The sequence below is a fragment of the Dipodomys spectabilis genome, unplaced genomic scaffold (assembly GCF_019054845.1).
Source record: "Dipodomys spectabilis isolate Male_0828 unplaced genomic scaffold, ASM1905484v1 ptg000092l, whole genome shotgun sequence".
Lineage (NCBI taxonomy): Eukaryota > Metazoa > Chordata > Mammalia > Rodentia > Heteromyidae > Dipodomys > Dipodomys spectabilis.
The window spans coordinates 4,319,530-4,345,758 of record NW_024870769.1 but is presented as its reverse complement, the minus strand read 5'-3'; the positions used below and the strand labels follow the sequence as shown (position 1 = coordinate 4,345,758).

General features: G+C 43.1%; 1 protein-coding gene across 5 annotated transcripts in view; it reads right to left on the bottom strand.

Moving 5' to 3' along the window:
• Nucleotides 1-26,229, bottom strand: part of Nfe2l3 (nuclear factor, erythroid 2 like 3) — a 39,199-nt gene that overhangs the window by 11,813 nt on the left and 1,157 nt on the right. For 4 of the 5 annotated variants that reach the window (XM_042684937.1, XM_042684939.1, XM_042684938.1 and 1 more), the window contains exon 2: nt 3,718-3,891. The exons of the other annotated variant lie outside the window; for it this stretch is intronic. In XM_042684937.1, the coding sequence (XP_042540871.1) occupies nt 3,718-3,891 (174 nt within the window). The remainder of the gene's footprint in view (nt 1-3,717; nt 3,892-26,229) is intronic. 5 annotated transcript variants of the gene reach the window in all.

The window sequence follows — 26,229 nt, the reverse complement described above, 5'->3', positions numbered from 1 at the left end:
GAATGTGTATGCAGGGCCACATGCCAGACAGCCACCTGGAAGGTGTGAGCAAGCTAGTGAATATTGAGGAACGAATCTGTGTGTGTGTGAGAGAGACAGAGAAAGAGAGCGCTCTGGGCCTGGGGTGCTGTCCCTGAGCTCCTTTTGCTCAAGGATTCAAGGATAGAACTTTTAACACTGAGTCACAGCTCTACTTGGAGATTAATTGAAGAGTCTCAGGGACATTCCTGCCTGGGATGGCTTTGAATAATGATCTTCAGATCTCAGCTTCCTGAGGAGCCTAGCTTTGAGGGATGAATTTTTTTTTTTTTTTGGCCAGCCCTGGAGCTTGAACTCAGGACCTGAGCACTGTCCCTGAACCTCTATGTGCTCAAGACTAGCACTCTACCACTAAGCTACATTCCCATCCCTGATGACTGAATCTTTACCCTCATTTGGGATAGAGATGCATTTCCCTTGTGAAAAGAAGGCAAAGTAGGGGCTGGGAAGGTGGCTCAGTGGTAGAGTGCTTGCCTTGCATGCCTGAGGCCCTGGGTTCCATTCCTCAGCACCACACAAGCAAAATGAAAAAAGCTAGAAGTGGCGCTGTGGCTCAAGTGGTAGAGCGCTAGCCTTGAGCTGAAGAGCTGAGGGACAGCGCCCAGGCCCAGAGTTCAGACCCCACAACCGGACCCCCTCCCCCCCCCCCCAAAAAAAAGAAGGCAAAGTAGAGGACTCTAGCTAAGGGGACTCTGTCCTAAGGATCCTACAAGATGAAAGTGCCCATCTGAAATGTATTCCTTGGTTAAAGGATAAGAGAATGTTGGGTTAGAACCAGTCAACACTTGTCCTGAGTTTCTAAATCCATAGGCCCAAAGAAAGCAACCTAATTAGTAAAGAACAAAGGAGAAATCCAGGAGGCAGCCACTTTTGACACTGCAATGTGATTTGTCAGCTTTGTGGGTGCAGCAATGAGATGGGAGGAGAGAAGCTGCATTTTTGTTGTTGAGATATTTTGGTTATTTAGAATTTGGAGTTTTTAAGAATTATACTAGATTGGTCTTAATTGCTGCACTAGGATGACCAGGTGTTTGTTTTGTTTTGATTAAATCTGAATCATAGATCCTGCCCAAGATTTTGCCTTTTTTTTTTTTTTTTTTGGCATGGGGCTTGAACTCTGGGCCTGGGCACTGTTCCTGAGCTCTTCAGCTCAAAGTTAGCGCTCTACCACTTGAGCCACAGCACCACTCCAGTTTTCTAGTTGTTAATTGGAGATAAGAGCCGGGCGCTGGTGGCTCACGCCTGTAATCCTAGCTACTCAGGAGGCTGAGATCTGAGGATCGCGGTTCAAAGCCAGCCCGGGCAGGAGAGACCGTGAGACTCCTATCTCCAATAAACCACCAGAAAACCGGAAGTGGCACTGTAGCTCAAGTGGTAGAGCACTCGCCTTGAGCTGGAGAGCAGAGGGACAGTGCCCAGGCCCAGAGTTCAAGCCCCACGACCGACCAAAAAAAAAAAAAAAAAAAATTGGAGATAAGAGTCTCACGGATTTTCCTGCCCAGGATGCTTTGAACCTTGATCCTCAGATCTCAGCCTCCTGAGTGGCTAGAATTACAGGTATGAGCCAATGGCACACAGCGAAGAGTTTACTTTCTAAGCAGGGAAGAACTACTTTCCCTTGAGCGGGTTAGAACTGGTTAGAAGGGGCAGTAGATAGGCAAACAGAATTAAGAAAGCTATTTCTGACCTCACTTCATAAAATCAAGTAATATCTGATGTAATGTTTCAGTGTCAAGACTGCAGTAATGATTGGCTGTCTGAGAAGCACCTGGCATGGTATTTTCCATCTTCTAAGAGAGTTCAAGGCTCAGTCACAAATTTTAAATCCTGGGGAAGGGTCATACTGAAGTAGATCATGGAGAAATCCACCTGGACAAGAACTGAAAGAGTGCATCTTATAGGTTGAAATGCCACATGGTTAGAAGTCTGAACTTCCAAGCTTGTCTCTGGAGCACCTATTTTTACTAGAGTTTTGGCCAGCACCTCCACAGGCTAAGTAGAAACCAGAGTATCATTCCATGTGAAAGAAGGGAGAAATACAAATGCAGGAAGGATTCATCCTTTAAGCTTGACTCCTTGAGTTCACAGTTCTATACCTAGTCTCCCAGATAAACAGTGTGACTAGAAAATTAGGAAATAAGATAGTCGAATGGACCTAGCCCCTTATTTAAGGACAGAGGTAAGAAAAGAGCTTTTGGGTGCTAATGTCTTGGATTGACACAATGGCTGACTCAAGATTTGAGTCCAAGCCTGCAGGATCAGTCCTCTGACTTGCTGCCTCTCCACATAGTAAGCAAGGATTCCTGGGTTCAAAATGCCAGTCAACTCTATCTCTTGTCATAGCAAGCACAACTAGCAAAGCCCACTAACAAGTTCTTCAAGAAATATGTGTGCATATACACATAAAACCTAAGCAGAGGAAACAATTCTATGGGATAATTCTTATAAGTTCAGTAACCACTCCCACAATGAAAACAAAATGTACTTCTCTCTGTTAGATTTTTTGGCAAGCAGAGCACATTTAGGTACAAAATTCATTCTCTGGTGTCTAAGCATGAAAATAATGTAAGGTAACTTGCTAATGGCATTATGAGGATGGGGTAAAAGAGCAATAAATGAGATTAATTTAAATTATATGTATGTGTACATTACTATGGTGAAAAGTTTTTCTGTAATTAGTATACTCTTTTTAAAACAACAACAAAAAGAATCACAGGAAAGTGAAACAGGCTATGTTGGGGAGTGAGTACCAGTGGGAAATGTGGTCAAATACTTTATGTGCACATATGAAAATAAAACAATGAAACCACTTGAAATTGTTTCCAGGATGGGGGATGAAGGAGAAAGGTGGAATTGTTATGTTTGATTGGGGCAATATGTCATATGTATGCATACATGTGTGTCCATGTGTATGTATGCATGTAAATGACACAATGACATTTCCCCTTATGTAGCTAATATATGATAATAAAAAACATTTTTACCTGGGCATAGGTGGCTGATGCCTACGATCTTAGCTACTCAAGAGGCTGAGATCTCAGGCCAAACTATTAGATTTATTTATTTATTTATTTTTGGCCAGTCCTGGATCTTGAACTCAGGGCTTGAGCACTGTCCCTGAGCTTCTTTGGCTCAAGACTAGCACTCTACTACTTGAGCCACAACACCACTTCCAGCTTTTTTTGTTTATGTGGTACTGAGGAATTAAACCCCAGGTTTCATGCATGCTAGGCAAGCTTTCTTCCACTAAGCCACATTCCCAGCCCCTATAAGACTATCTCCAGGGGCTGGGAAGGTAGCTCAGTGGTCCAGCGCTTGCCTTGCATGCATGAGGCCCTAGGTTCAATTCCTCAGCACCACATAAGCAAAAAAGAAAAAAGCCGGAAGTGGCGCTGTGGCTCAAATGATAGAGCCTTGAGCTGAAGAGCTGAGGGTCAGTGCCCAGGCCCAGAGTTCAGGCCCCATGACTGGATCCAAAATAAATAAATAAATAACAATTAATCACAAAAAAGCTGGAAGTGGATGTGTGGCTTAAATAATAGAGCACTAACCTTGAGTAAAAAAGGTCAGGGTGAGTGTCCAACAGTGAGTTCATGCTCCAGGACCACCACACAGACACATATACAAAATTACACACACACACATTTAAATTCATTCTCAACATTCTAATGTGCTTACCTCATTTCTAGATTCAGTGGTCTTTTCTGCCTCCCAGTCAGGTTTATCTGCTATTTTGTCGTCATCCTCATTACTCTGCTGGAGTGATTTCTTCTTCTGGGTTGACACTCTTTCCTCATGTTGAGAATTGCGATCCACAGTTTCATTCTGCTGACTTAGTACTACCTCAGTATCCTGTAAAAGTACCCAAAAATGTACTTCATAAGAGATCCACTATTCCATTAAGTACATAAATCTTTAAAATGGCACTTTGCTATTTGTTTAGTGACCTACAAGTTATAAGCTAAGACTAGCATTTCATTATTTTGTATCAAAGAAACATTTAATTCTGAAACACAGGTCAGTTTTATGTACTGTCTTGTTTTCTGAAACAGACTTTCCTACTCTGCAGAATTTGTTATGTGCATTCATAAGGCCCCTAAATTAATATTTGCAAATTTAAGATTAGATTTGGGAGTTAATGTTCTCAGCAGGCAGTTTTTACTTAGTTCTCTAAGTTGGAAGTATACATTGATCAAATATAAATGTACAAATGGTGGCTCATACCTGTAATCCTAGCTACTCAAGAGGTTGAAATCTGAGGAAAACATCCAAAGTCAGCTCAGGCAGACAAAATGGAGAGACTCTGATGTCTAATTAACCAGCAAAAACAAAAGCCAGGCTAGAGTCATGGCTCAAGTAGCATGCCAGCTGTGGGCAAAATGGTTGTGCCAGAATTCATGCTCTGAATTCAAGTCTCAGCACAAAGAGAGAGAAGGGAGAGGTTGGGGGGGGAGGAGTAAGAGAGAGAGAGAGAGAGAGAAAGAATTTGGGAAGCAGTTATAAATTCTTAGTTGTAGTTCTCTGTAGAATGGGTTGGGATAGGCTGGGATACAGCTGACTTCACTTCTTTTTTTTGACAGTACTGGGGTTTGAACTCGGGGACTCAAACTTGCCAGACTGATTGCTCTACCACTTGAGCCATACCTTCAACCTTGCTTTTTATTGATTATTTTAGAGATGGAGGCTAGAAAAGATTTTTCTTTTTCTTTTTGGTCAGTCATGGGGCTTGAACTCTGGGCTTGGGCGTTGTCCCTGCGCTCTTCAGCTCAAGGTGAGTGCTCTACCGCTTGAGCCACAGCGTCACTCTCGGTTTTCTAGTCGCTTATTAGATATAAGAGTCTCACAGACTTTCCTGCCCAGGCTAGCTTTGATCCGCGATCCTCAGATCTCAGCCTCCTGAGTAGCTAGGATTACAGGCATGAGCCACTGGCGGCCGGCTAGAGAACATTTTTCTGCTGGGGCTAGCCTTGAACCTCTATCTTCCAGCCTCCCCAGTAGTTAAGTAGTTAACTTAAGTAGTTAAGTTCAAGCTGGGGTTTGAACTCAGGGTCTCAGTACTGTCCCTGAGCTTTTTTGCTCAAGACTAGCAAAAAAAGCTGTGGCTCTACCACTTGGGTCACAGCTGTTTTTGGCATGTTGGTGGTTAACTGAAGATAAGTGTCCCATAAGAGTCCTATCTGGGCTGGTTTTGAATTGTGATCCTCAGATCTCAGCCTCCTGAGTAGCTAGGATTACAGATGTTAGCCTTCTCATTTTTAAACAATATTTTTCTATTTATTTTATACTGGTATTTGAACAAAGGACCCTGTACTTGTTAGCAGACACTACTTACCATTTGAATCATCCCCCATACCTTCCTTTTTGCTTTAGTTATTTTTTGCATAAACAAGACACAGCTGATGCAAAGAAAAATATAATCTCTCCAGTTTTCCTGCCAAAAATTATCTCAATTCAGTCATGAGGGAGAATCATAAAAGGGCCATTTTACAAAATATCTGACTGATATTCTTCAAAAGTACCAAGACTTGGGCTGACTACAGAGACTTGTCACTGAGTTGCAATGTGTGATCCTTGATTAGTTACTGATCCAGAAGAAAGAGTTGCTATAAATCACATTACTGGGGCAACAGGCAGATTCTGAGTATAAAAAGGTTAAATAATAGTGTCAGATTCATCTCAAATTTATTTTGGTAACTAGCTACGGAAAATACTCATTGTTCTTAGTAAGATATCTGGGTATTATTAGGGGATAGAATGGCTTATTCACTTGTCATATGTGTCAGACAAAAAGAATTACACACGAAGTATATGTAGATACAGTTAAAAAATGAAACCAGATAAATCTGAGCAAAGAATGTATGTGGTATTGCCTTTGTTTTTCTTTTTGAGACCATATTTAGAGTAAAAGATTATCCTAAAGCTGGGCACTGGTAGCTTATGTCTATAATCCTAGCTACTGAGGAAGCTGAGATCTAAGGATCATGGTTCAAAGACAACCCGGGCAGAAAAGTCTATGAGACTCTTATCTCCAACTAACCACCGCAAAACCATAAGTGGCACTGTGGCTCAAAGTGGTACAGTGCTATCTATGAGCAAACAAGTTCAGGGATAGTGCCTAGGCCCTGAGCTCAAGCCCCATGACCAACAACAACAACAACAAATTACGCTAAAAATCCTTGTATGCCAAAAATCACTTTGGCAAAGTTCCTAGGAAAGGGTTGTTTAAGAAGTACAACCTGAGCAAAGATAGTCAAGTTGGTGATGCCTGTCTCTTAACCATTTGTGCATTAATAAAATTGCAAGAATAAAATAAAAAAAGAAGTACAATCTGTTAACCTGTATTTTCACTAGATTTATGGTATGTACAGTCATATCAGTACTTCAACAATCATTTTTGCCTCTTTTGCAGTTAAATTTCGTACTTTCTTTTGTCTAATTGCTTTGGCTGAGCTTCCAGGAATGGTAACACACAATGGTGATAACTGATTTTCCCGGTCATGAATTACTGAGAATGCTTTTTTTGGGTGCCGGTCCTGGGGCTTGAACTCAGAACCCAAGTGTTTTCCCTAAGGACTTTTTTTTTTTTTTTTTTTGCTCAGGGACAGTACTCTAAACCTTGAGTCACTTCTGGCTTTTTGGTGGTTAATTGGAAATAAAAGTCTCATGGACTTTACTGCCTACGCTGGCTCCAAACCATGATCCTCAGGTGCTTTTTTTCATTGTTTCACATAATAAAGATGCCATGTAAACACATGAAAAATACAATCATTTTTAACCAAAGTGCCAAATACTACCTGGGATGCCAGAAGATAAAACAGTAGGGGGGAAAAATCCATTTAGACCCTGTTCCAACTGTTCCAATCTTCCATTCTGAAGAGGGATGAAACAAAAACAAGTGAACTAACAAAAATAACTGCAAACCAGGCACCAGTGGCTCACACCTGTAATCCTAGCTAGTCAGGAGGCTGAGATCTGAGGATTACGGTTCAAAGCCAGCCCGGCAGGAAAGTCTGTGAGACTCTTATCTCCAATTAACCACCAGAAAACTGGAAATGGTGCTGTAGCTCAAGTGGTAGAGCACTTGCCTTGAGCTGAAGAGGTGAGGGATAACGCCCAGGCCCAGAGTTCAAGCCCCACGACCAAAAACAACAACAAAAAACCCTGCAAATTATACTGCAAGGTCAAATACTCAAGGCAATAAACACCCAGTGTGCTTTTCTACTTGTTGCCATAAAATATTTAATTATCTCCTCAGTGATTGACATAGAGGTGTTTCCAATCAGTTATTGCAATAAGCACTATACAGAAAGAACCTCTTCTCTTTTATGTCCACAAATCCAAGAGTAAAAGTCAAGTCGACAGGTAAGGAAGCCTAACTACAGGAAGTTATATGAACAGAAAAGTCTGTAAAAGAGTGTTAACAACAGATACGGAGAGAAGTAAAGGAATCCAAGGGATGGCTTGGGAAAAAAAAAAAAAGGTTGGTAGAAATGGAAGATGCAGGAAAGAGATAATGAAGAACTTCTAGATTTCTGACTTGAATAAATTGGGTGAACACTATGAGGAGAATAGCTTAAAAAGGAAATGGGCCAGGCTCTAGTGGCTCACGCCTATAATCCTAGCTACTCAGGAGGCTGAGATCTGAGGATCGTGGTTCAAAGCCAGCTGGGGCAGGAGAGTCCGTGAGACTCTTATCTCCAATTAACTACCAGAAAACTGGAAATGGTGCTGTAGCTCAAGTGATAGAGCACTTGCCTTGAGCTGAAGAGCTCAGGGACAGTGCCCAAGCTTAGAGTTCAAGCCCCACAACCAACAAAAAAAAGGGGGGGGCAGGGGAGACAAACAGATCTTGTATTTTGAGTAGGTTAAATTGAAAATACAAAAAGTCAAGTAGGCATCAATAATGATGAATGAGAAAGGAATCTGGAATGCTGAGCAAATGCCTGAACTACAGAACACATCTTCTTTTTTTTTTTGGGGGGGGGGGGTCCAGTCGTGGGCCTGAACTCTGGGCCTGGGCGCTGTCCCTCAGCTCTTCAGCTCAAGGCTAGCGCTCTACCACTTGAGCCACAGCGCCACTTCCGGCTTTTTTTCTTTTTGCTTATGTGGTGCTGAGGAATCGAACCCAGGGCCTCATGCATGCAAGGCAAGTGCTCTACCACTGAGCCACCTTCCCAGCCCAAACACATCTTAAAAAATAGATAAAGCCTCAGGAACTGATAATATTCTCAGCGAAAGTAGAGAGAGCAGGGGGCTGACCTGCATTAAAACAGGCAGAGAAGACCAAGGTAGTGTGTGGGGTGGGACGGCCAACTACTCACTGGATAGAAATGTTTTCAGAATTCAAGAGGCTTTCCAGTGGGGTTGCTGGGAGATTGAAGTGCTACTTTGAAGGGATACAAGACAAGCACCAAAATATTTTGCCTGGAACTGGATATTAGAAACAGCCGGGTGTCGGTGGCTCACGCCTGTAACTACTCAGGAGGCTGAGATCTGAGAATCGCAGTTCAAAGCCAGCCCCAGCAGGAAACTCCGTGAGACTCTCATCGCCAATAAACCACTCAAAAAACTAGAAGTGGCGCTGTGGCTCATTGGTAGAGCGCTCGCCTTGAGCTTAAGAACTGAGGGATAGTGCCCAGGCCCAGAGTTGAAGCCCCATTACTGACAAAAAAAAAAAGAAGCAGTTAGTACTATAATCAAAAAGCAACATTTCTAATATACAAAGAGCTGAAGAGATATGTCACAAAAGAGGCAACTAATAAATGTGTGAAACATTGGTCACCCAAATATACAAATTAATGAGACAATGAGATACTATTATATGCTCATCAGAATGGCATTTAAAAACCTAAAAAAAAAACCTGCTTTAGTTAAGGAATTAAAATGAAACTCTCACAAATTACTAACAGAATATGTGGCCATATTATCACTTTAGAAATTATTTGCTGGGGGGCAGGGGCGGGGTGGATTGGGTGGGGGGGGAGGGGGGGAGGCTGGGAAGGGATGGGAAGGGGAAACAAAGGAGGCTACAATGATTGATAAGAAATGTACTCATTATCTTGCTCATGTAATTGTAATCCCTCTGTACAGTATTTTCACAATTAAAAAAAAGAATAAAAAAAGAAATTATTTGCTATTTTCTACCAGAGATAAGTATATGTTTGTTCCTGTGATGGTCCAAAAAGAATCACATCTTACATGCACAAAAACAATCAAGTAGGGGCTGGGAAGGTGGCTCAGTGGTAGAGCACATGCCTTGCATGCCAGAGGCCCTGGGTTCGATTCCTCAGCACCACATAAGCAAAAAGAAAAAAGCCGGAAGTGGCACTGTGGCTCAAGTGGTAGAGCGCTAGCCTTGAGCTGAAGAGCTGAGGGATAGCGCCCAGGCCCAGAGTTCAGGCCCCATGACCGGACCCAAAAAAAAAAAAAATCAAGTAAATGTACCCTCCCCCCCAAAAAATCCAGAGTAGTCCCCCTTATAACAGCCCCAATTGTTTAAAAAATAAAATAAAAGCTGTTAGTGGACTTCAAAAACGTTTTAAGCCAGACGCCAGTGGCTCATGCCTATAATCCTAGCTACTCAGGAAGCTGAGATCTGAGGATCATGGTTCAAAGCCAGTCCGGGCAGGAAAAGCCATGAAACTCTTATCTCCAATAAACCACCAGAAAACCAGAAGTGGCGCTGTGGCTCAAGTGGTAGAGCGCTTGCCTTGAGCTGAAGAGCTGAGGGACAGCAACCTGGCCCAGAGTTCAGGCCTCATGACCAACAACAACAACAAAGAATTCTTTTGAAAGTACTGTGTCATGGCTCAAGCTGCAGAGTGTGAGACTTTTGAGTTTTGTACTGGGACTGAGGCTTGAACTCAGGGTCTTGCACTCTATCACTTAAGCCACCTCTCCATTTCTGGCTTTTGCTGATTAATTGGAGATAAGAATCTCTTGGACTTTTCTTCTTGGGCTGGCTTTGAACCATGACCCTCAGATCTCAGCCTCCTGAGATGGTAGGATTATAGGCCTGAGCCACTGGTACCCAGCAAAAATCTTTTTAGGATATACAACGGGGGTTGACAAATTGTGTTTTCTTTGTTTATCCTGCCCCTCTCCCAGCCATTTCTTTCAAGAATTCTGACTATGGAGGGGAATGAGATTTAGATGAGGACAGTGCTTTTTGTTTTGTTTTGTTTTTGTCAGTAGTGAGTCTTGAACTCTGGGCCTGGGCGCTGTCCCTGCTCTCTTCTGCTCAAGGCAAGTGCTCTACCTCTTGAGCCACAGCCCCACTTCCTTGTTTTGTTTTGAAGATGGGGAAATGCTAGGGCATGTCTGCAAGAAAAGATAACTATAAAGCACCATCCTATGAAATTCAACCAAGGATAAATTCCAAAGTATGAAATGGCAGAGCTGACTTTGAAAAAAGGAAAATAAAGGCTTTATGAAGATAGAAGAAGGAAGATGATACCAAATCTTGAAGCATATTTTTGCATCCAAATATTCCATTTATTTTTGATTCAAATATATTCTTTAAAACATTGCATTGTTATTATAAAGGTAATGTACAGAGAGGTTACAGTTACATAAGTCAAGTAATGATTACATTTCTTTTTGGACAATGTCACTCCTTCCTTTGCTCTCTTCCAGTTTTTTCCTCTTATCTCCACCCACAAGTTATATAGTTCATTTTCAACATAATGTCCAGTGAATTGCTGCATTTGTTCACCCTTTGTCCTTCCATTTCTGTGACTCCCCTTATATTCCCAAAGACATATAAATAAGCAGAACAAAAAGGGGGGGAAAAAGACAAAAACCTCTTATTTTCATTTCAGGGAGTTCATTTCAATAAATTCATTCAATAATATTCATCAGGGGTAGGATGTAGCTCAGTGGCAAAGTGTTGCCTAGCAAGTGCAACATCCTGGGTTTAACCCCCAATACTAAAAAAGACAAAAATAAAAACAATTAAAAAGATATTTTGTATGATCAGTTAACACTATTCTTTCTAATGGCTGTGTGAAATTCCACTGTGTACAGGTACGTTTTTTTGGATCCACTCATCTAATGTAGGACATCTGGGATGTTTCCACAACTTGGTTATTGTGAATAGTGCAGCAATGAGTTTGGATGTGCAAGTGTATGGTATCCTGGCTTGTAATGTACTGGGTAGATGCCTAAGAATGGTATGGCTGGGTTTTAGGTAAATCTCTGTTCATGTTTTTTGTTTTTATTATTGCCAGTCCCAGGGCTTGAACTTAGGGCCTAGGTGCTGTTACTGTGCTTTTGTGTTCAAGGCTAGTGCTCTATCATTTGAGCCACAGCTCCACTTCTGGATTCTTTTTGTCTGTTGTGGTGCTTGAACTCAGGACCTGGGCACTGTCCCTGAGCCTCTTTTTGCTCAAGGCTAGCGCTCTACCACTTGAACCACAGAGCCACTTTTTTTGAGTGCTGGGGCTGGCTTTAAACTGTATCCTCAGATCTCAGCTTCCTGAGTAGATAGGATTGCAGGCATGAGCCACTGGGCACCCAAGTTATGTTTAGTTTTTTGAGGTACCTCCAGACTGCTGTCCAGAGTGATTGTACTAGTTTACATTCCCACCAACTGTGTAATAGGGTTCCTTTTCCCCCACATTCCCACCAGTATTTGTTGTTCAAATTTACAATGTTGGCCAATCTAACTGGGGTGAGATGTTTTGACTTGCATTTCCTTTATGACCAGGAATGATGAGCATTTGACTTTCTTAGCTATTCTGAAATGTCTCTCCTTAGCTCTTTTGCCCATTTAGTAATTTATTAGCTTTGGGAGGGATTAGTTTCTTGAGCTCCTGGTATATTTTGGATATTAGGCCTTTGATATATTGCTGGTAAAGATCTTCTCCCAGTCTGCTGATTGTCTTTCTAGTTTAATATCTATGCTCTTCGTTGTGTAGACATTTTAGTTTGATATAATCCATTTGTGAAGTCTCTCTCTGATCTGCTTATGCTATAAGTTTTGGTGTTTCTCCTACTCCATCTTGCAGTAATTTCAAAGTTCCAGGTCAGGCCTGAACAAATATATTCTCGAATATAAGAATTAACTAGCCAAGAGCCAGTGGCTCACGAATGTAATTCTAGCTACTCAGGAGGCAGAATTTTGAGAACTGCAGTACAAGGCTAGCCTGGGTAGGAAAGTCAATGAGAATATTATCTCCAATTAACACCAAAAAGCTGAAGTGGACTGTGGCTCAAGTGGTAGAGTGCTAGCCTTGAGCAAAAAAAGCTCAGGGATGGTACATAGGTTCTGAGTTCAAACCCCAGAACTAGCACCAGAAAAAAAAAAAAAAGACAAAAAAGACTAACTGGGAGCCAGTGGCTCACATCTGTAATCCTAGTTACTCGGGAGGCTGAGATTTGAGTGTCAAGGTACAAAACCAGCCCTGGCAGTAAAGAACTTGAGATTCCCTTGAATTGCTCATCTGCACCTAACCACAAAAAAGCCGAAAGAGTACTAGACTTGAATGGAAAAAAAAAGCTAAGGGACCGTGTGCAGGCCCTGAGTTCAAGCCCCAAAGCTGGCTAGCATACATGCACACAAAAGAACTAGACTTAAGAATATATTTGATGGCTTGGTAGAAGAAAAAACCATCTATTCTTATTCTTATTCATAAAGGAGAAATGGATATAGATCATTAAATTGATTTTAAAATGTGCCTATAGAAGTGTACTCATTACCTCACTCATGTAACTGTAACCCTTTGTATAGTATCTTTACAATTAAAAAAAAAAAAAGAAAATGTGCCTATAAAGTATTTGACATTATCTTCCAGGAGGTCAAGCTGAATTTTGGCCGGACAGAGTAAAGTGGAAATGATGGTGTACACAGGTATTTGGGCGTCCCTGGGTGCCCTCTTGGCGCTTTCTCTCATCACTTGTGCTAATGAAAGCCAGCCCTCCTAAGGGACACTCAAGCAGCCCTATGCAGAGGCCATGTGACAAATCCATGGACAACAGCCACTCCATTCAGCTGCTCTAGAATTTCTGACTCACAGATACTGTGGGATAGTGTTCATTGAATTAAGTCAGTGAGTGTTAGGACAACTTGTTTTGCAAAAATAAATAACTAATATAAACATTTAAAAACTGCTTTGGCATCTTTTTCCTTTGTATACCTTGCTAATTGTCTAATATTCTTGCATGATTATTTGTAAGAATGATTTGCAGTTTTCTTTAAAGTATTATTTTTAGGTCTTGGCATCACTGTCACCGTCATTCTGATAAAGGAAGCTTTCTGGAATATTAAAATTCCTTATTACTCCTTCTTTCACAGGTTTTACTATGTATCTCAGAAGTCAGCTTCAAACTTATGACCCACTCTCCAGCCTCTCGAGTGCCAGGTTTACAGGCGTGTTCCACCACATCTGGCTCTAGAATTCCTTATTCTTGTGAAACTTCAAAGAATTCACCTTGAGGTACATGCAAAGAATTGCTGGGGTCTTTTGAAGAAGAAAAGTTTTTCTAACTTTTTCAATTTCCTTTATAGTGTATGCCAAACTGTTTTCCAAAAGGCTACTCTTAACTTCCATTGTCTTCAGGGCTATTTGAACATATCCATTTGCTCATCTACCTACCCCTTTCTTTCTCTTCCTTCCTTCCTTCCTTTCTTCCTTCCTTCCTTCCTGTTTCTTTATTTTTATTTTTTTTGTTGGTATGGGACTTGAACTTGGGGCCTGGCTCTTTCCCTGAGCCTCTTTGTGCTCAAAGCTAGCACTCATTTGAGCTACACCATTTGAGCACACCATTTGAGCCACAGCATCACTTCTAGCTTTTTCTGAGTAGTTTATTGGAGAGAAGAGTCTCCCGGAGACTTTTCTCCCTGGACTGGCTTTGAACTGTGATCCTCAGATCTCAGCCTCCTGAGTAGCTAGGTTTACAGGACGCTGGTGCCCAGCCCCTACCCTTTTTCCTACAGATGTCAATGTATGTGTGACTGAAGAAGCAGAGATAGCTCTAGACTGATGTTGGAGGCTGATTTTAAATGTAAGAGAATGCTTGAAGCCAGGAGCCAGTGGCTCACGCCTGTAATCCTAGCTACTCAGGTAGGCTGAGATCTGAGGATTATGGTTCCAACCCAGCCAGGGCAGGAAAGTCTGTGAGACTCTTATCTCCAATTAGCCACCAGAAAACCGGAAGTGGTGCTGTGGCTCAAGTGGTAGAGTGCTCGCCTTGAGCTGAAATGCTGAGGGACAGCATCCAGGCCCAGAGTTCAAACCCTGCGACCGACAAAAAAAAAAGAAAAAAGAGAAAAAAAGAAAAAAGAGAATGCCTGAATATCCTTAATAAGGATTCAGAGTAGAGGGAGGAAGTCATGGTTATAATTTACATTTTTGCTGCCTTGGGTATTTTCCTCTTCCTTTTTGGCCAGGAAGAGAGGCAGGAAGGCAAACAGAAGGGCTTGGGGTTATTCATCTCATAGGTGAAAACCCAGTTTCTTCAAAAAGCCTACTCAATAGGCTTGGCACTCCAAGGACCTACTGAATAGTGCCCATAAAATATACTACCCAGGGGCTGGGAATGTGGCTTAGTGGTAGAGTGCTTGCCTAGTATGCATGAAGCCTGGGTTCCATTCCTCAGTACCACATATACAGAAAAGGCCAGAAGGGGTGCTATGGCTCAAGTGGTAGAGTGCTAACTTGGAGCACAGAGAGGCTCAGAGACAGCACCCAGACCCCGAGTTCAAGCCCCAGGACCAGTAAAAAAAAAAAAAAAAAAAGAAAGAAAGAAAAATACTACCCAAACCAGTTTACTTTTGAATGACAGGAGACGACTGCTAGTACTGACTAATCTGGTCCAGAAGCATAAACCAGAACTATCTGGTATGGCCATTACCCTTGGAGTCACAGGGAAATGGGGGACCCTGCCCCAACTATGGAGAATCTTGTAGGCAGACTGAATTCTGAGATTTTTTTTTTCTGATCTGAGATTTTTTTTTTTTTTTCGGTCATGGGGCTTGAACTCTGGGCCTAGGTGCTGTCCCTCAGCTCTTCAGCTCAAGGCAAGCACTCTACCACTTGAGCCACAGCGCCACTTCCCGTTTTCTGGTGGTTTATTGGAGATAAGAGTTTTACAGACTTTCCTGCCTGGGCTGGCTTTGAACCGCAATCCTCAGATCTCAGATCCTGAGTAGTTAGGACTGTAGGTGTGAGTCACCAGCACCCAGCATATTTGAGAATGGTATTCACTAAATATTTTCTTTGCTGGCTCTTCAATCCATGCAGCACATTTATTGATAGCCTATCAATAAGTCAGCAGGGCCATGTATAAGAAGCCATGCAAAGAAGAACTTGCCTGGCTAATGAGAAGCCAATGGAAATATGCACCAGATCCCCTGCAAAGAAGGACTTAAAGCAATTGCAGAGAACCACCTCACCTTTACCTACTTTTCCTGGAGCTTCCATGTCCTAAGAATGGTGAGGCTACCGTAGAGAGGCCTGACCATCCTGGCCCAGTATGGGGCAGTTCTGCTGTAACTGTATTATCCCACATCACAGTTGGCATCTGCTGTCTAGTCCTGCTCCCTTCTTGTCCCTTCTCTCCAGCTCGCTATATAGTCTCCAGCATGTCTCAGAGTCCAGCTTGGAATAGTTAGCAATGGAGTGTGGGGAGAGCAGATCCCAAAGCCTCAAGGCAGAGAGGGATGTATTTACAAGTGAAAGGGGCTGTGCCATCTCTAGTAGACTTTGTAGTAAGAAGCATTGTGTATAGAAGGGCTCTTGCTCAAACCAAATGAGCAAGGAGGTTTACTCTAAGCAAATGGCCTTGTAACGTTGGGCCATTTGCTCAAACTTCTCTGACCCTCTGTTTCCCCAACTGAAATGAGACTGTACCATCTAATTCACAAGACTGCTCTACAAATGTTAGTTGCTATTCCTTCCTGATTCTGAAATGTTGCCATTAATGACTAGATTGGAAACAAACCCAATCAGTGTTGGCAACATTAGTCTACTCTCTCTTTTCTTTTTCTCAATCCAGTGACACAAAAGCTGAGATGCAGGAATGTTTTACAAGTGTGGTAGTATATGCTAGAGGTTTATGATCTATGAGCTTACTGAACAGGCAAGCAAAACCCATTATTAAGTTACCTTTTATTTGTGTGTAGGTGATCTTTAACCTGGTGGAACTAGGACCCAGTTTTTTGTTGATTTTTGTTTTGTTTTGTTTTTTGAATGGAGGAAATATTCCATGCTTGTCGTTGGAAGCCGCTGTTGTACCACAACTAAAACCCTGGCGCCAAGGAGAGGCTCTCTATGTGGGGAATGGACCTTCCTAATTTGGCCCATTGGCTCCAAATGGTTTCTGTTTTTCAGATCTATAATTGTTTGTTTGGGTTTTTTTCTTCCTTATGGCACATATTTTATTCTAGCTAGAATAACTACTTGGGCCTTTTCTTTCTACTCGAATGCTGCTCCCAGCATTTGCCCTGGCAGCCCAAGTAGAAAGCAGTTTTGCATGAAGGTTTCTCAATCAGTAAAGGGAAGAGAGGAACACAGCTCGTTTTTTCTCCTTGGAGTCTCTGAAGCGCCTGTGCACTGCTATATGTACTTATTATGCTGCATAATGGGGACCTGAATGATTGGGCTGGGATTCTGCCCCCGAAAATATCCTTTGTGAGCAGTCCCAGCTGGCCTAACCGGCCCTTTCATTTATGCATGTGGGGGAGGGGGGTGGAGACCTGCTTTGACTTCGAGTTGGAGGAACCTTCAAAGACAAAGAACAGTGTGGTGCCTGTGAGTAGGATGACATCAGAGGCAACCAGTGGGGAAAGGGAACTCTGAGGCTTGTCTGTAGGCTGGAGGGCAAGCTGGAGTCACCAGGTCTCCAGAGAAGCAGGGAGCCAGATAAAGAGAGTTTGTGTCCTGTTTGGCTTGTGTGGCTTTTAATAGCAGTTTACAATAATTACAGTTCTCATTTATTGAACACTTGCTGTTGGCCCAGCACTATGAAAACTGTCTCTTTTAAGTCGTTCAGCATCCTTACAAGATAGGTGTACTTTCAGAAGAGTTAACTGAGGTACGAGGCTGAACACTTGCCTTATATAACACAGCTAGTGAGGGACCAAATCAGGATTTAGCTGCAGAGACTTTTATTTCATGTCCATCTCTCAGCCTTGGTACTGGCTGTGTGTGTGTGTGTGTGTGTGTGTGTGTGTGTGTGTGTGTGCATGTGTGTGTGTGTGTTGGTCCTGGGGCTTGAACTCAGGGCATGGGTGCTGTCCCTGAGCTTCTCTTACTCAAGACTAGCAGTCTACCACTTGAGCCATGGCTCCACTTCTGGCTCTTTGGAGATAAGAGTCTCATAGTCTTTCCTGCCCTGGCTGGCTTGGAACTTCAATCCTCAGATCTCAGTCTCCTGAGTAGGTAGGATTATTAGTGTGAGCGCCCATCCTGGTATTGGTTCTTGTTTGTCCTCCAGATCTATGTGTCCCACCAGCAGCTTACTCCTGTTCATCTGAGGCTCCTCCAATGCTGCCTGGTGTTCAGTTGTGTTCACCAGAAGGAATGGGAACAAAGAAATGCAGAGTAAAGCCAAGCCCAGGTGGTTCATGCCTATATAATCCTAGCTACTTGAGAGCCTGAAATCTGAAGACCACAGTTTGAAGCCAACCCAGGCAGGAAAGTTTGTGAGACTCTTATCTCCAATGAACCACCAGAAATCTAGAAGTGGCACTATGGCCCGAAGTGGTAGAGCACTAGCCCTGAGTGATAAAGCTCGGAACAGTGCCCAGGCCCTGAGTTCAAGCTCCACAACCGACAAAAAGAAAAAGTGAAAAACAAAATGCAGAGTGGGCAAAGAAGAGGCCAGATGACCTTTCTCCTCCTTGCATGCACCTCTTCCCACGAGGGTCCTCTGAGTATAACATCATCTCAGTCTGTTCGCCCACACAGCTGTATGAAGTCATTCAAGTCTCTCCATTTGAGCCATCTAGGAGGAATTTTTCTTCCAGCTAACCCCATTACTCACAGAGGCCCTGCTTCACACTTTCAGGTTCCTGTGGGTAACAGGCTCCATGCAGAGCCATCCATACAGTGCAAAAAATCTGCACCTTACTTACTCCATTGTGCAAAACAGCTGCCGAGGTACAAGGGGTATGGCTTGTTTGCACTGTGCTTAAAACAAACCATGAGATAAGTAGGAAAAGTTGAACAGAGGCTATGTTTGATGTCAATTTCTAAAGAATGTGCTAATAGCATTGTGGTTAGGTTTAGAAGAGTCCTTACAATTCAGGAATATATAATGAAATATTTACATGTTTTCCAAGCCAAGGAAATAGTGGGAGAAAAAGAGCCTTTTTCTCTCTGCTAAATCCTGGCAAAGAACTAAGCTAAACACACACACACACACACACACACACACACACACACACACACACACACACACACTAGCAATCATATTTGGACTCTGTTTCAAACTACCAAGAGGGTAGGGGCTTAGTAGGCGCATTGTGTGAAACCCAGTTTTCATCCTGAGGGCCTAAGGAAAGGAGGGGGGGAGGGGTATCACCAACTGAAGTTAGTAGGAGAGGGAGCTAAAGATGAAACAAGACCAGTCACGAACTGAACCTGCTGAAGCTGATGACGGAGACACTGTTCGTTTTCCTACTCCCTAAGAAGAAATTCAACTTCCAGCTAACAGGTGCCTCAAATGTCTCAACTCAATGCTGCTAGTGTGTGCTGGTTCAATTCAAGGTATGCTGAGTTGCCAGGGTTTGTATGGCTGCCCACTCTACTGAGTCTAGACTTGCCAGCCTCCACAAATGTGTCGGCCAGTGCCTGCAAATAAATCTAGGTGTGTGTGTTTATTCCCTCACACCTTACACACTCTGTTTTCCTGGCCAAGTTTGGTATATATAGAAGGGAACCTAATTCTGGCCCAGGTCAAAAAGTCATGTCTTGCTTCTAAGCCATAACCATATCCTGCCCTGCAACCTGACAATCGCCCAAGCATATGCCTTGGCAAGCTTTAGCTGTATACATGAGTTCTAAAGTATAGATGAGTTCTAACACAGATCCTTCACAAGTATATCTGAGAAAGAGCTGCCACTCTACAGGGCTGCCACCCTGGGAGGAGGCTGTGTGAAGCGTGACAATGGGCTAGAGATGTGGCTTCTTCAGTGCTAAAGAACAGCGACGTGTTCTAGTCCAAGCAAGGTCACTAACTTGCTCTATACCTTTAGGCAATCCCACATTTCATCACCTGATTAATTATAATGCCAACCTGAAAGCCTGCTCTCCACTTCCCCCATCAAGTGGTTAATATTAAGTGGTAAGGATTTCAGATCTGACCTACTTTCTGGCTGGGACTCTGGCCTTGAAGTTCAGGGTCTTGGTACCAGTGGAAGCCCTGCAAAGCCATGGAGGTTGAGCGCTCAGCACACATTGACAGCACCAGCATGAGCACTGCTCTTAGCCCTGTCCCCAGCGGTGGCAGGTTAAAGACAAGACTCAGTTTCCACACTCCCTACACTGCAATTTGGAGCAGAGGGTGCCAAGTCCTACAGAAGAAAGGTTACAGGTGCAGCCGGCCTCAAGGAAAGAAAAGGAAATGTTCTGTAGATGAAGTGATAGCTGAGCCAGTCAGAATGTAATAGAGACGGAAATGGGAGGAATAAAATAAAGGCATTTCAGGCAAAGGAGGTAAAGGATAAGAGTGAGAAAGAGTTTAGGGAAAGGAAGGAGTTTCGGATGGAAAGCAGGCTATAGCAGAGGATCAGTGGGCAATGAGCTCAGCAAGGGCAGGTAAGGGCCACACTGGTTCATTTATGTTCTTATTATTTTTATTGTACAGATTAATGGTTTTCATAGTGATACTTTCCTACCTATATAATGTATTTTGTTAATGTCCACACTCCCCAGTCCCTTCTTCCTTCCTAATAGTTCACCTTGTACTTTCATGTTTTGTTTTTTACACCCCTAGAGTCTCTATGTAAGAGAAAACCTGAGAAATTTGCCTTAAGTCTGGCTTATTTTACTTAACACTAGTAATCTCCAGTTTCATCCATTTTCCTGAAAATGACATAATTTCCTTTTTCAATAGCTGAAGGAGGGGCTGGGAAGGTGGCTCAGTGGTAGAGTGCTTGCCTTGCATGCATGAGGCCTGGGTTCGATTCCTCAGCACCACATAAGCAGATAAAGCTAGAAATGGCGCTGTGGCTCCAGTGGTAGAGCATTCACCTTGAGCTGAAGAGCTAAGAGACAATGCTCAGGCCCAGAGTTCAAGCACCATGAACCCCACGACCGGCTAAATAAATAAATAAATTTAATTAAATATAAAATATACTTAGAACTAAAAAAAAAATAGCTGAAGGAAATTCCACTGTAGGGCTTGGGCATGGCCCAAGTGGTAGAGAACCACAAGCACAAGGCCCTGAGTTCAAACCCCAGAACTGCCCACTCCAACAAAAAAAGAGCCTCTATTGAGTACATATACCACATTTGCTTTATCTATTCATCTGTATATGGGTGCCTAGGTTGATTCCACAGCTTGGTTATTATAAACACTGTTGTTAAAAACATGGCTGTAGGGCTAGGAATTTGGCTAGAATATGATAGAATGCTTGTCTAGCATGCATAAGGCCCTGAGTTCAATTCCTCAGTACCACATAAATAGAAAAAGCCGGAAGTGGTGCTATGGCTCAAGTGGTAGAGTGCTAGCCCTGAGCACAGAGGCTCAGGGATAGAGCCCAGGCCCTGAGTTCAAAACCCAGGACTGGCAAAAACAAAAAACAAAAAAAGGATGTGAGCTGGGCACTGGTTGCTCACACCTGTAAATCTAGCTACTCAGGAGGCTGAGATCTGAGGATCATGGTTTGAAGCCAGCCTAGGCAGGAAAAGTCTAAGAGACTCTTATCTCCAATTAATCATTATCTCCAATTAATCACAGAAAAGCCTGAAGTGGAGCTGTAGCTCAAGTGGTAGAGTGTTAGCCTTGAGCAAAAGAGCTAAGAGACAGCACCCAGAACCTGTGTTCAAGACCCACAACTGACAAAAAAAAGGGGGGAGGGGAATATGGATATTGCTACTACATGCTATTATATTCCTTCTGATACATGACAAAGAGTAGTATAGCCGGATCTATGGTTGTTCTGTCTTTAACTTTTTCAGAAACCTCTACACTGATTTCCAAAGTAGCGGCACTAATTTACATTCTCACCAACAGTGCTAAAGTGTCCTCCGAAGCCACATTCTTGGTAATTATTCTGACTGGGGTGCGATGGAACCTCTTCTTTGTATTTCTCTAATAACCAAAATTGTTTTTCATGTATTTATTGGCCATTTGTACTTCTTTGAGAACTGTCTATTCAGTTCATTTGACCATTTGTTGGTTGGATTATTTGTTCTTTTTTGTGTTTAGCTTCTTTTAGTTCTCTATTTATTCTGGACTGCTAATCCACTGCGGATGGAATCTTTGAAAGAAAAAATGTGGAACTGGTACATAATAAGGAGGTACTGGAGGCCCTCCAAGTAGAAGCAGAAACCTGCACTTGGTGCAGAATGAGAGATGACTGGAGGTATTTATTGCTGAGCCCCAGCTGGATTGTCGACAGTGGCTAACATGGAAAGCCCACAATGTACAGACCATGCCCAGCCTTACAAGCACTGTCTCACTTAACATTCTTCAATTTACTCAGCAATTCTCTTACCATCTCATTTTATAGAAGAGGAAACAGAGGCACAGCAAATGTGTGCAGCTAAGATCATTCAGCTGGCCTGACTCTAGTACTAGCACTTTTGACTGAAAGATGGGCCTGCACTGAGTTCCAGACTTTGGCAGACTGGTTTTCCATTGTGAAAATGGGAAGCAGGAAGGCTCAGAAGCAGAAGAAGCCAATGATTCAAGAAACAAGCAAAGAGAAGTTCTCCATAACCTACAATAAAGTTCCCAGGTTTGTACAACCAGGCAGCAAAACTCTAGGTTCCCTCGTAAGCATACAACCCAGTCTCGCTGCAGTGGTCCTAACACATAGACCAGCTGTTCCCACTGGATTTAGCTTTTAATGACTGGAGCTTAAGCAAATTGAGTACCCTAACAGCTGACAGAAGAGTGACTGTTTCAGGTTAAATTTTGTCCCTTAAAATTCATATATTGAAGTCTTAACCCCCTAGAATGTTAGAATTTAATCTTATTTGGAAACAATGTCATCGCAGATGTAATTCAGTAGGCAGAGACCTCAGAGTGGACCCTTATACAACTGACTTAAAAAGGGGAATTTGATGTCTGGCATTGTTGGGTCACACTTGTAATCTTACTGAGGAGGCTGAGGTTTGAGGATAGAAGTTCAAAGCCCAGGAAAGACAAATCTGAGATTCTTATCTCCAGTTAACTGGCAAAAAGCTGGAAGTGGAGTTATGGCTCAAGTGGCAGAGTACAATTCTTGAGCAGAAAAAGCTAAGTAAGAGCATTATGAGGTCCTGAGGTCAAGCTCCACACACACACACACACACACACACACACACACACACACACACACACACACACACACACACACACACACACACACACACGATACTGGAAACAGCATAGGGAGGATGTCATGGGAAGATGGAGGCAGAGAACTGGGCTGATGTACCAAAAGCCAGGGAAGGCTAAAGTCTAACCACAAATAACCCAAAAGGCTAGAGGGAATTGTTCACAGATTCTCTCTCACAGTCCTCAGAAGGAAACACCTTCATCTTGGACTTCTTGCCTCCAAGCTGTGAGACAGTAATTTCTATTCAAGCCACCAGCTTGTAGCAGTCAATAGTAGCATGCTAATACAGGATTCATGCCATCCGTTCCTGGGAGAAGACCAAAATACATTTCTACAGCCTCCTTTAATAAGCAAAATGAAACTCTACTGGGAAACTTCATCAAACTGCAATGAATGGAATTGTATTTGTGTATCATAGCTGTTGAAATCAGGCAAACATGTTTCTTCATCTTTTTCTAACTGCTCACATGTTCAGGATTATGTTTGATTATGAAGCACAAATGATTTTTACTTTTAACAATAAGGACGGTCTCTCTCTTCCCTTTATTCTTAGAATCAAATAACTGTATAGCAATCTTTGTGTGACCTGAAGTAACCAGCCCTTAGGGCAGTAAGTTAAGAGCCCCACGGACTCTCCCCCAGCTGAGGGTTGCTGTGACAAGGCATGAAGCAGCATCACCATGACAAGCCCTCTCTCAGTGTCAAAGCAGCGACAGCTCTCTGAAATACAGGTGGTGGCTTTTTAGGCAGTCACTCACTGTCAAATACGTTCACCTATCCAATGCTACAACACTATTCTGACCTAGTTTAACCTGTACATTACCATGCTTCACCACTTCTAAAAGAGGGGTATGTAATGAAGAAAAGCTTGTCAGCTCTGGGGAATTCCAGAATCTTGTTTTCAGATAATTATTAGCTGGATTAAAAAGTGAAACCAAATCAGTACTTCTTTTGAGACTTAAGAAAAATCTGCTATCCCAAAATACTTTTGCATCACACAAAAATTATAAAAAGTTATACTCTAAAACCAGAATCCCCTACAACTCAAATGTAAGCCACCTAAAGTAAAACAAGCCAGGTGCCAGTGGCTCATCCTTATAATCCTAGCTACTCAGGAGCCTAAACTCAGAGGATTATGGTTTGAAGCCAGCTGGGGCAGGAAAGTCCATGAGACTCTTATCTCCAATTAACCACCAAAACAGTCAGAAGTAAAGCTGTGGCTCAAGTGGTAGAGTGCTAGCCTTCAGCTAAAAAGCTTGACTATACAGCCCAGGCCCAAGCCCCAGGACCAGCACAATAAGTAGTAAATAAATAAATAAATACAAAACACACATGATGTTTCCATCAGGCAAAGTATTCCCTCTCCTTCAACTTAACATTTATTTAGTGTTTAAAAGATGACAGGCATATTTCTATGCCCTTCATATGGATTTTTTTTTTTTTGCCAGTCCTGGGGCTTGAACTCAGGGCATGTACCCAATCCCTGAGCTTCTTTTGTTTAAGGCTAGCACTCTACCACTTGAGCCACAGTTCCACTGTAGGCTTTTTCTGTGATTAATTGGAAGTAAGTCTCACAGACTTTGCTGTCTAGGCTGGCTTCAAACCATGATCCTTAGATCTCAGACCCCTGAGTAGCTAGGATTACAGGCTTGAGCCACTAGCACCTGGCTACGAGGTTGGAATCTTTATTATTTCCATTGTGCAGGTGAAAAGAAATGCTGGAAGGTTGAAGAATTCACAAGATCACAGAGCTGTACAGTAGAAGGAGAGGGAGGGGTTCAAAACCAGAAGGCCTGGTCCTACATGCCCCACCCCCTTAACAACCAACCAAGCCAGACAAGGAGACAAACAAGCCAAATAAAACAAATTGGGGTTTGTATGTGTGTGCAGGTCAAGGACTGAGAATGGAAGACAAAAGAACACTATAACTCAGGCACTGTGCAGATACTTCACACATGATTTTCTCACTTAATCAGCACAATACCTGTGAGGTAAACAGAACCCTCCCACTTGACATATGAGACACTAGGACTTGGCGTGATTTAAATAACCTGTGGAGGGAATTCTAGTAAGTGATAAATTCAGGCCTAATTGTGAAAAATAGTGGTGTTTTCTAGCTCATTTTCCCTCCAAGTCATGATCTTCATTATGTATCTGCTTTTCAAAAATCTGCTGCACAATCTGCTTTTTTTTTTTTTTTTAACATCTATCAAGTACATGCCCTTCACTTGGAAGGCTGGTCAAATTGGATCACAAGTTCAAGATCAGCCTGGGTTACATTACGAGACCTGTCCCCAAAATCCAAATCACTTAATCAATCTAGCACCACAGACTGGTTATCTTAGGCCCAGGAGGTAGGCTGAGTGGAGGACTGTGTTATCCCATTCCAAATGCATAATTGTCCCAAAAGCCTGACCACAGTGCAGTTGCTCGATTAATCTGCTAGTCTAGGAGACCGGAGATGAGGCTCTGGTTTCACTTCTGGCATTAACTAATGTATGACCAGCCAAGTCCTCTAACCTTGCTGGGCTTATTCCCTTAAATATTGTGTTCTAACTGAATGTGAAAGCACTGGGATGCTCCAGCAGGCAGATCACCGCTAGACTGCACAGAACCAAGTCACCCACAGCTAAAGCAGTCCAACAGCACACAAGCCAGTCCAACTGGCTCCTCTGCCCAGAGAACAGCCCTGAATGGACTTGACTCTCTCCTCTAGGAAAGAGAGATTCCAGGATTCCAAGGTGGTCTGGCTGGATTCAGGCCCCATAGTTGGCTCCAAGGCCAGCCTTCTAGTCTAAATAGGTATCATCCAGGTGATGCTAGGAGGGAAGGACTGAGGGTGAACAGACTCCCTCTCACTAAGTCCCTGTACACTTCGCAAGCAGAATGGCATTCAGCAGGGAAGGGGACAGGGTGCCACCTGCTATGGCATCCAGCTGGCATTTCAACTCTGTATTATACAACCAGGAAATGTACCAAGGTACCCCTACCCCAGTGTGCTTAGGAAGGGGGAGGGGAGCTCTTTGTTCTGAACAGACAAGAGTCCACCCATGAACGCCTCCTCCCCCCCACCCCCCTCCCACCATTAGGTCAGGTCCTCAGAGAGAGGAAGGGATCAGATCAGCATAACAGTGAATCACTAACACTTCACACAATGACCCCTACGAGAGAGGGTGGAGAAGCCCGTCTAGCAACTGCCTACACAGACTCTCTGGAGCTGCAAACAAACCAGTTTAGCCCCAATTCCCATTTTGCATATGACTGCACTTCACAAAAACAACATCCCAGGAAGCGTGGGGATCCTCAGCAGTTAACTCTCAAGTTTCCACCCAGGAGGAACTGTAAAAGCTTTCCTTCCCTACCTCCCCCCCCCCCCCAAGCAGGAACTCCAGATGTGTACATCGTCCGGAAGACACTTTAAGCCCTAGATCTTGGCGAGCTTTATTTCAGAAAAAGAAAAAGTGAAACGGCTGCAGGAGTTGAGCACCTAAACCAAAGGGAACTGGCGGGTCACGGGCGACTGTCAAAGTCTCGGGTTTCGCTACCCTAAGATGGGGTGACGACCTAAGTTCCAGGAGGAACTTAGGCTGGGGAGGGAGGGGTTGTTGGATCGCAGAGGGACCGAGTGGTTACTGATCAAGCTCCTCATGCCAGGGAGGAAGGCCAAACAACTGGGTTAAACTCAGGGTGAGGGCCCT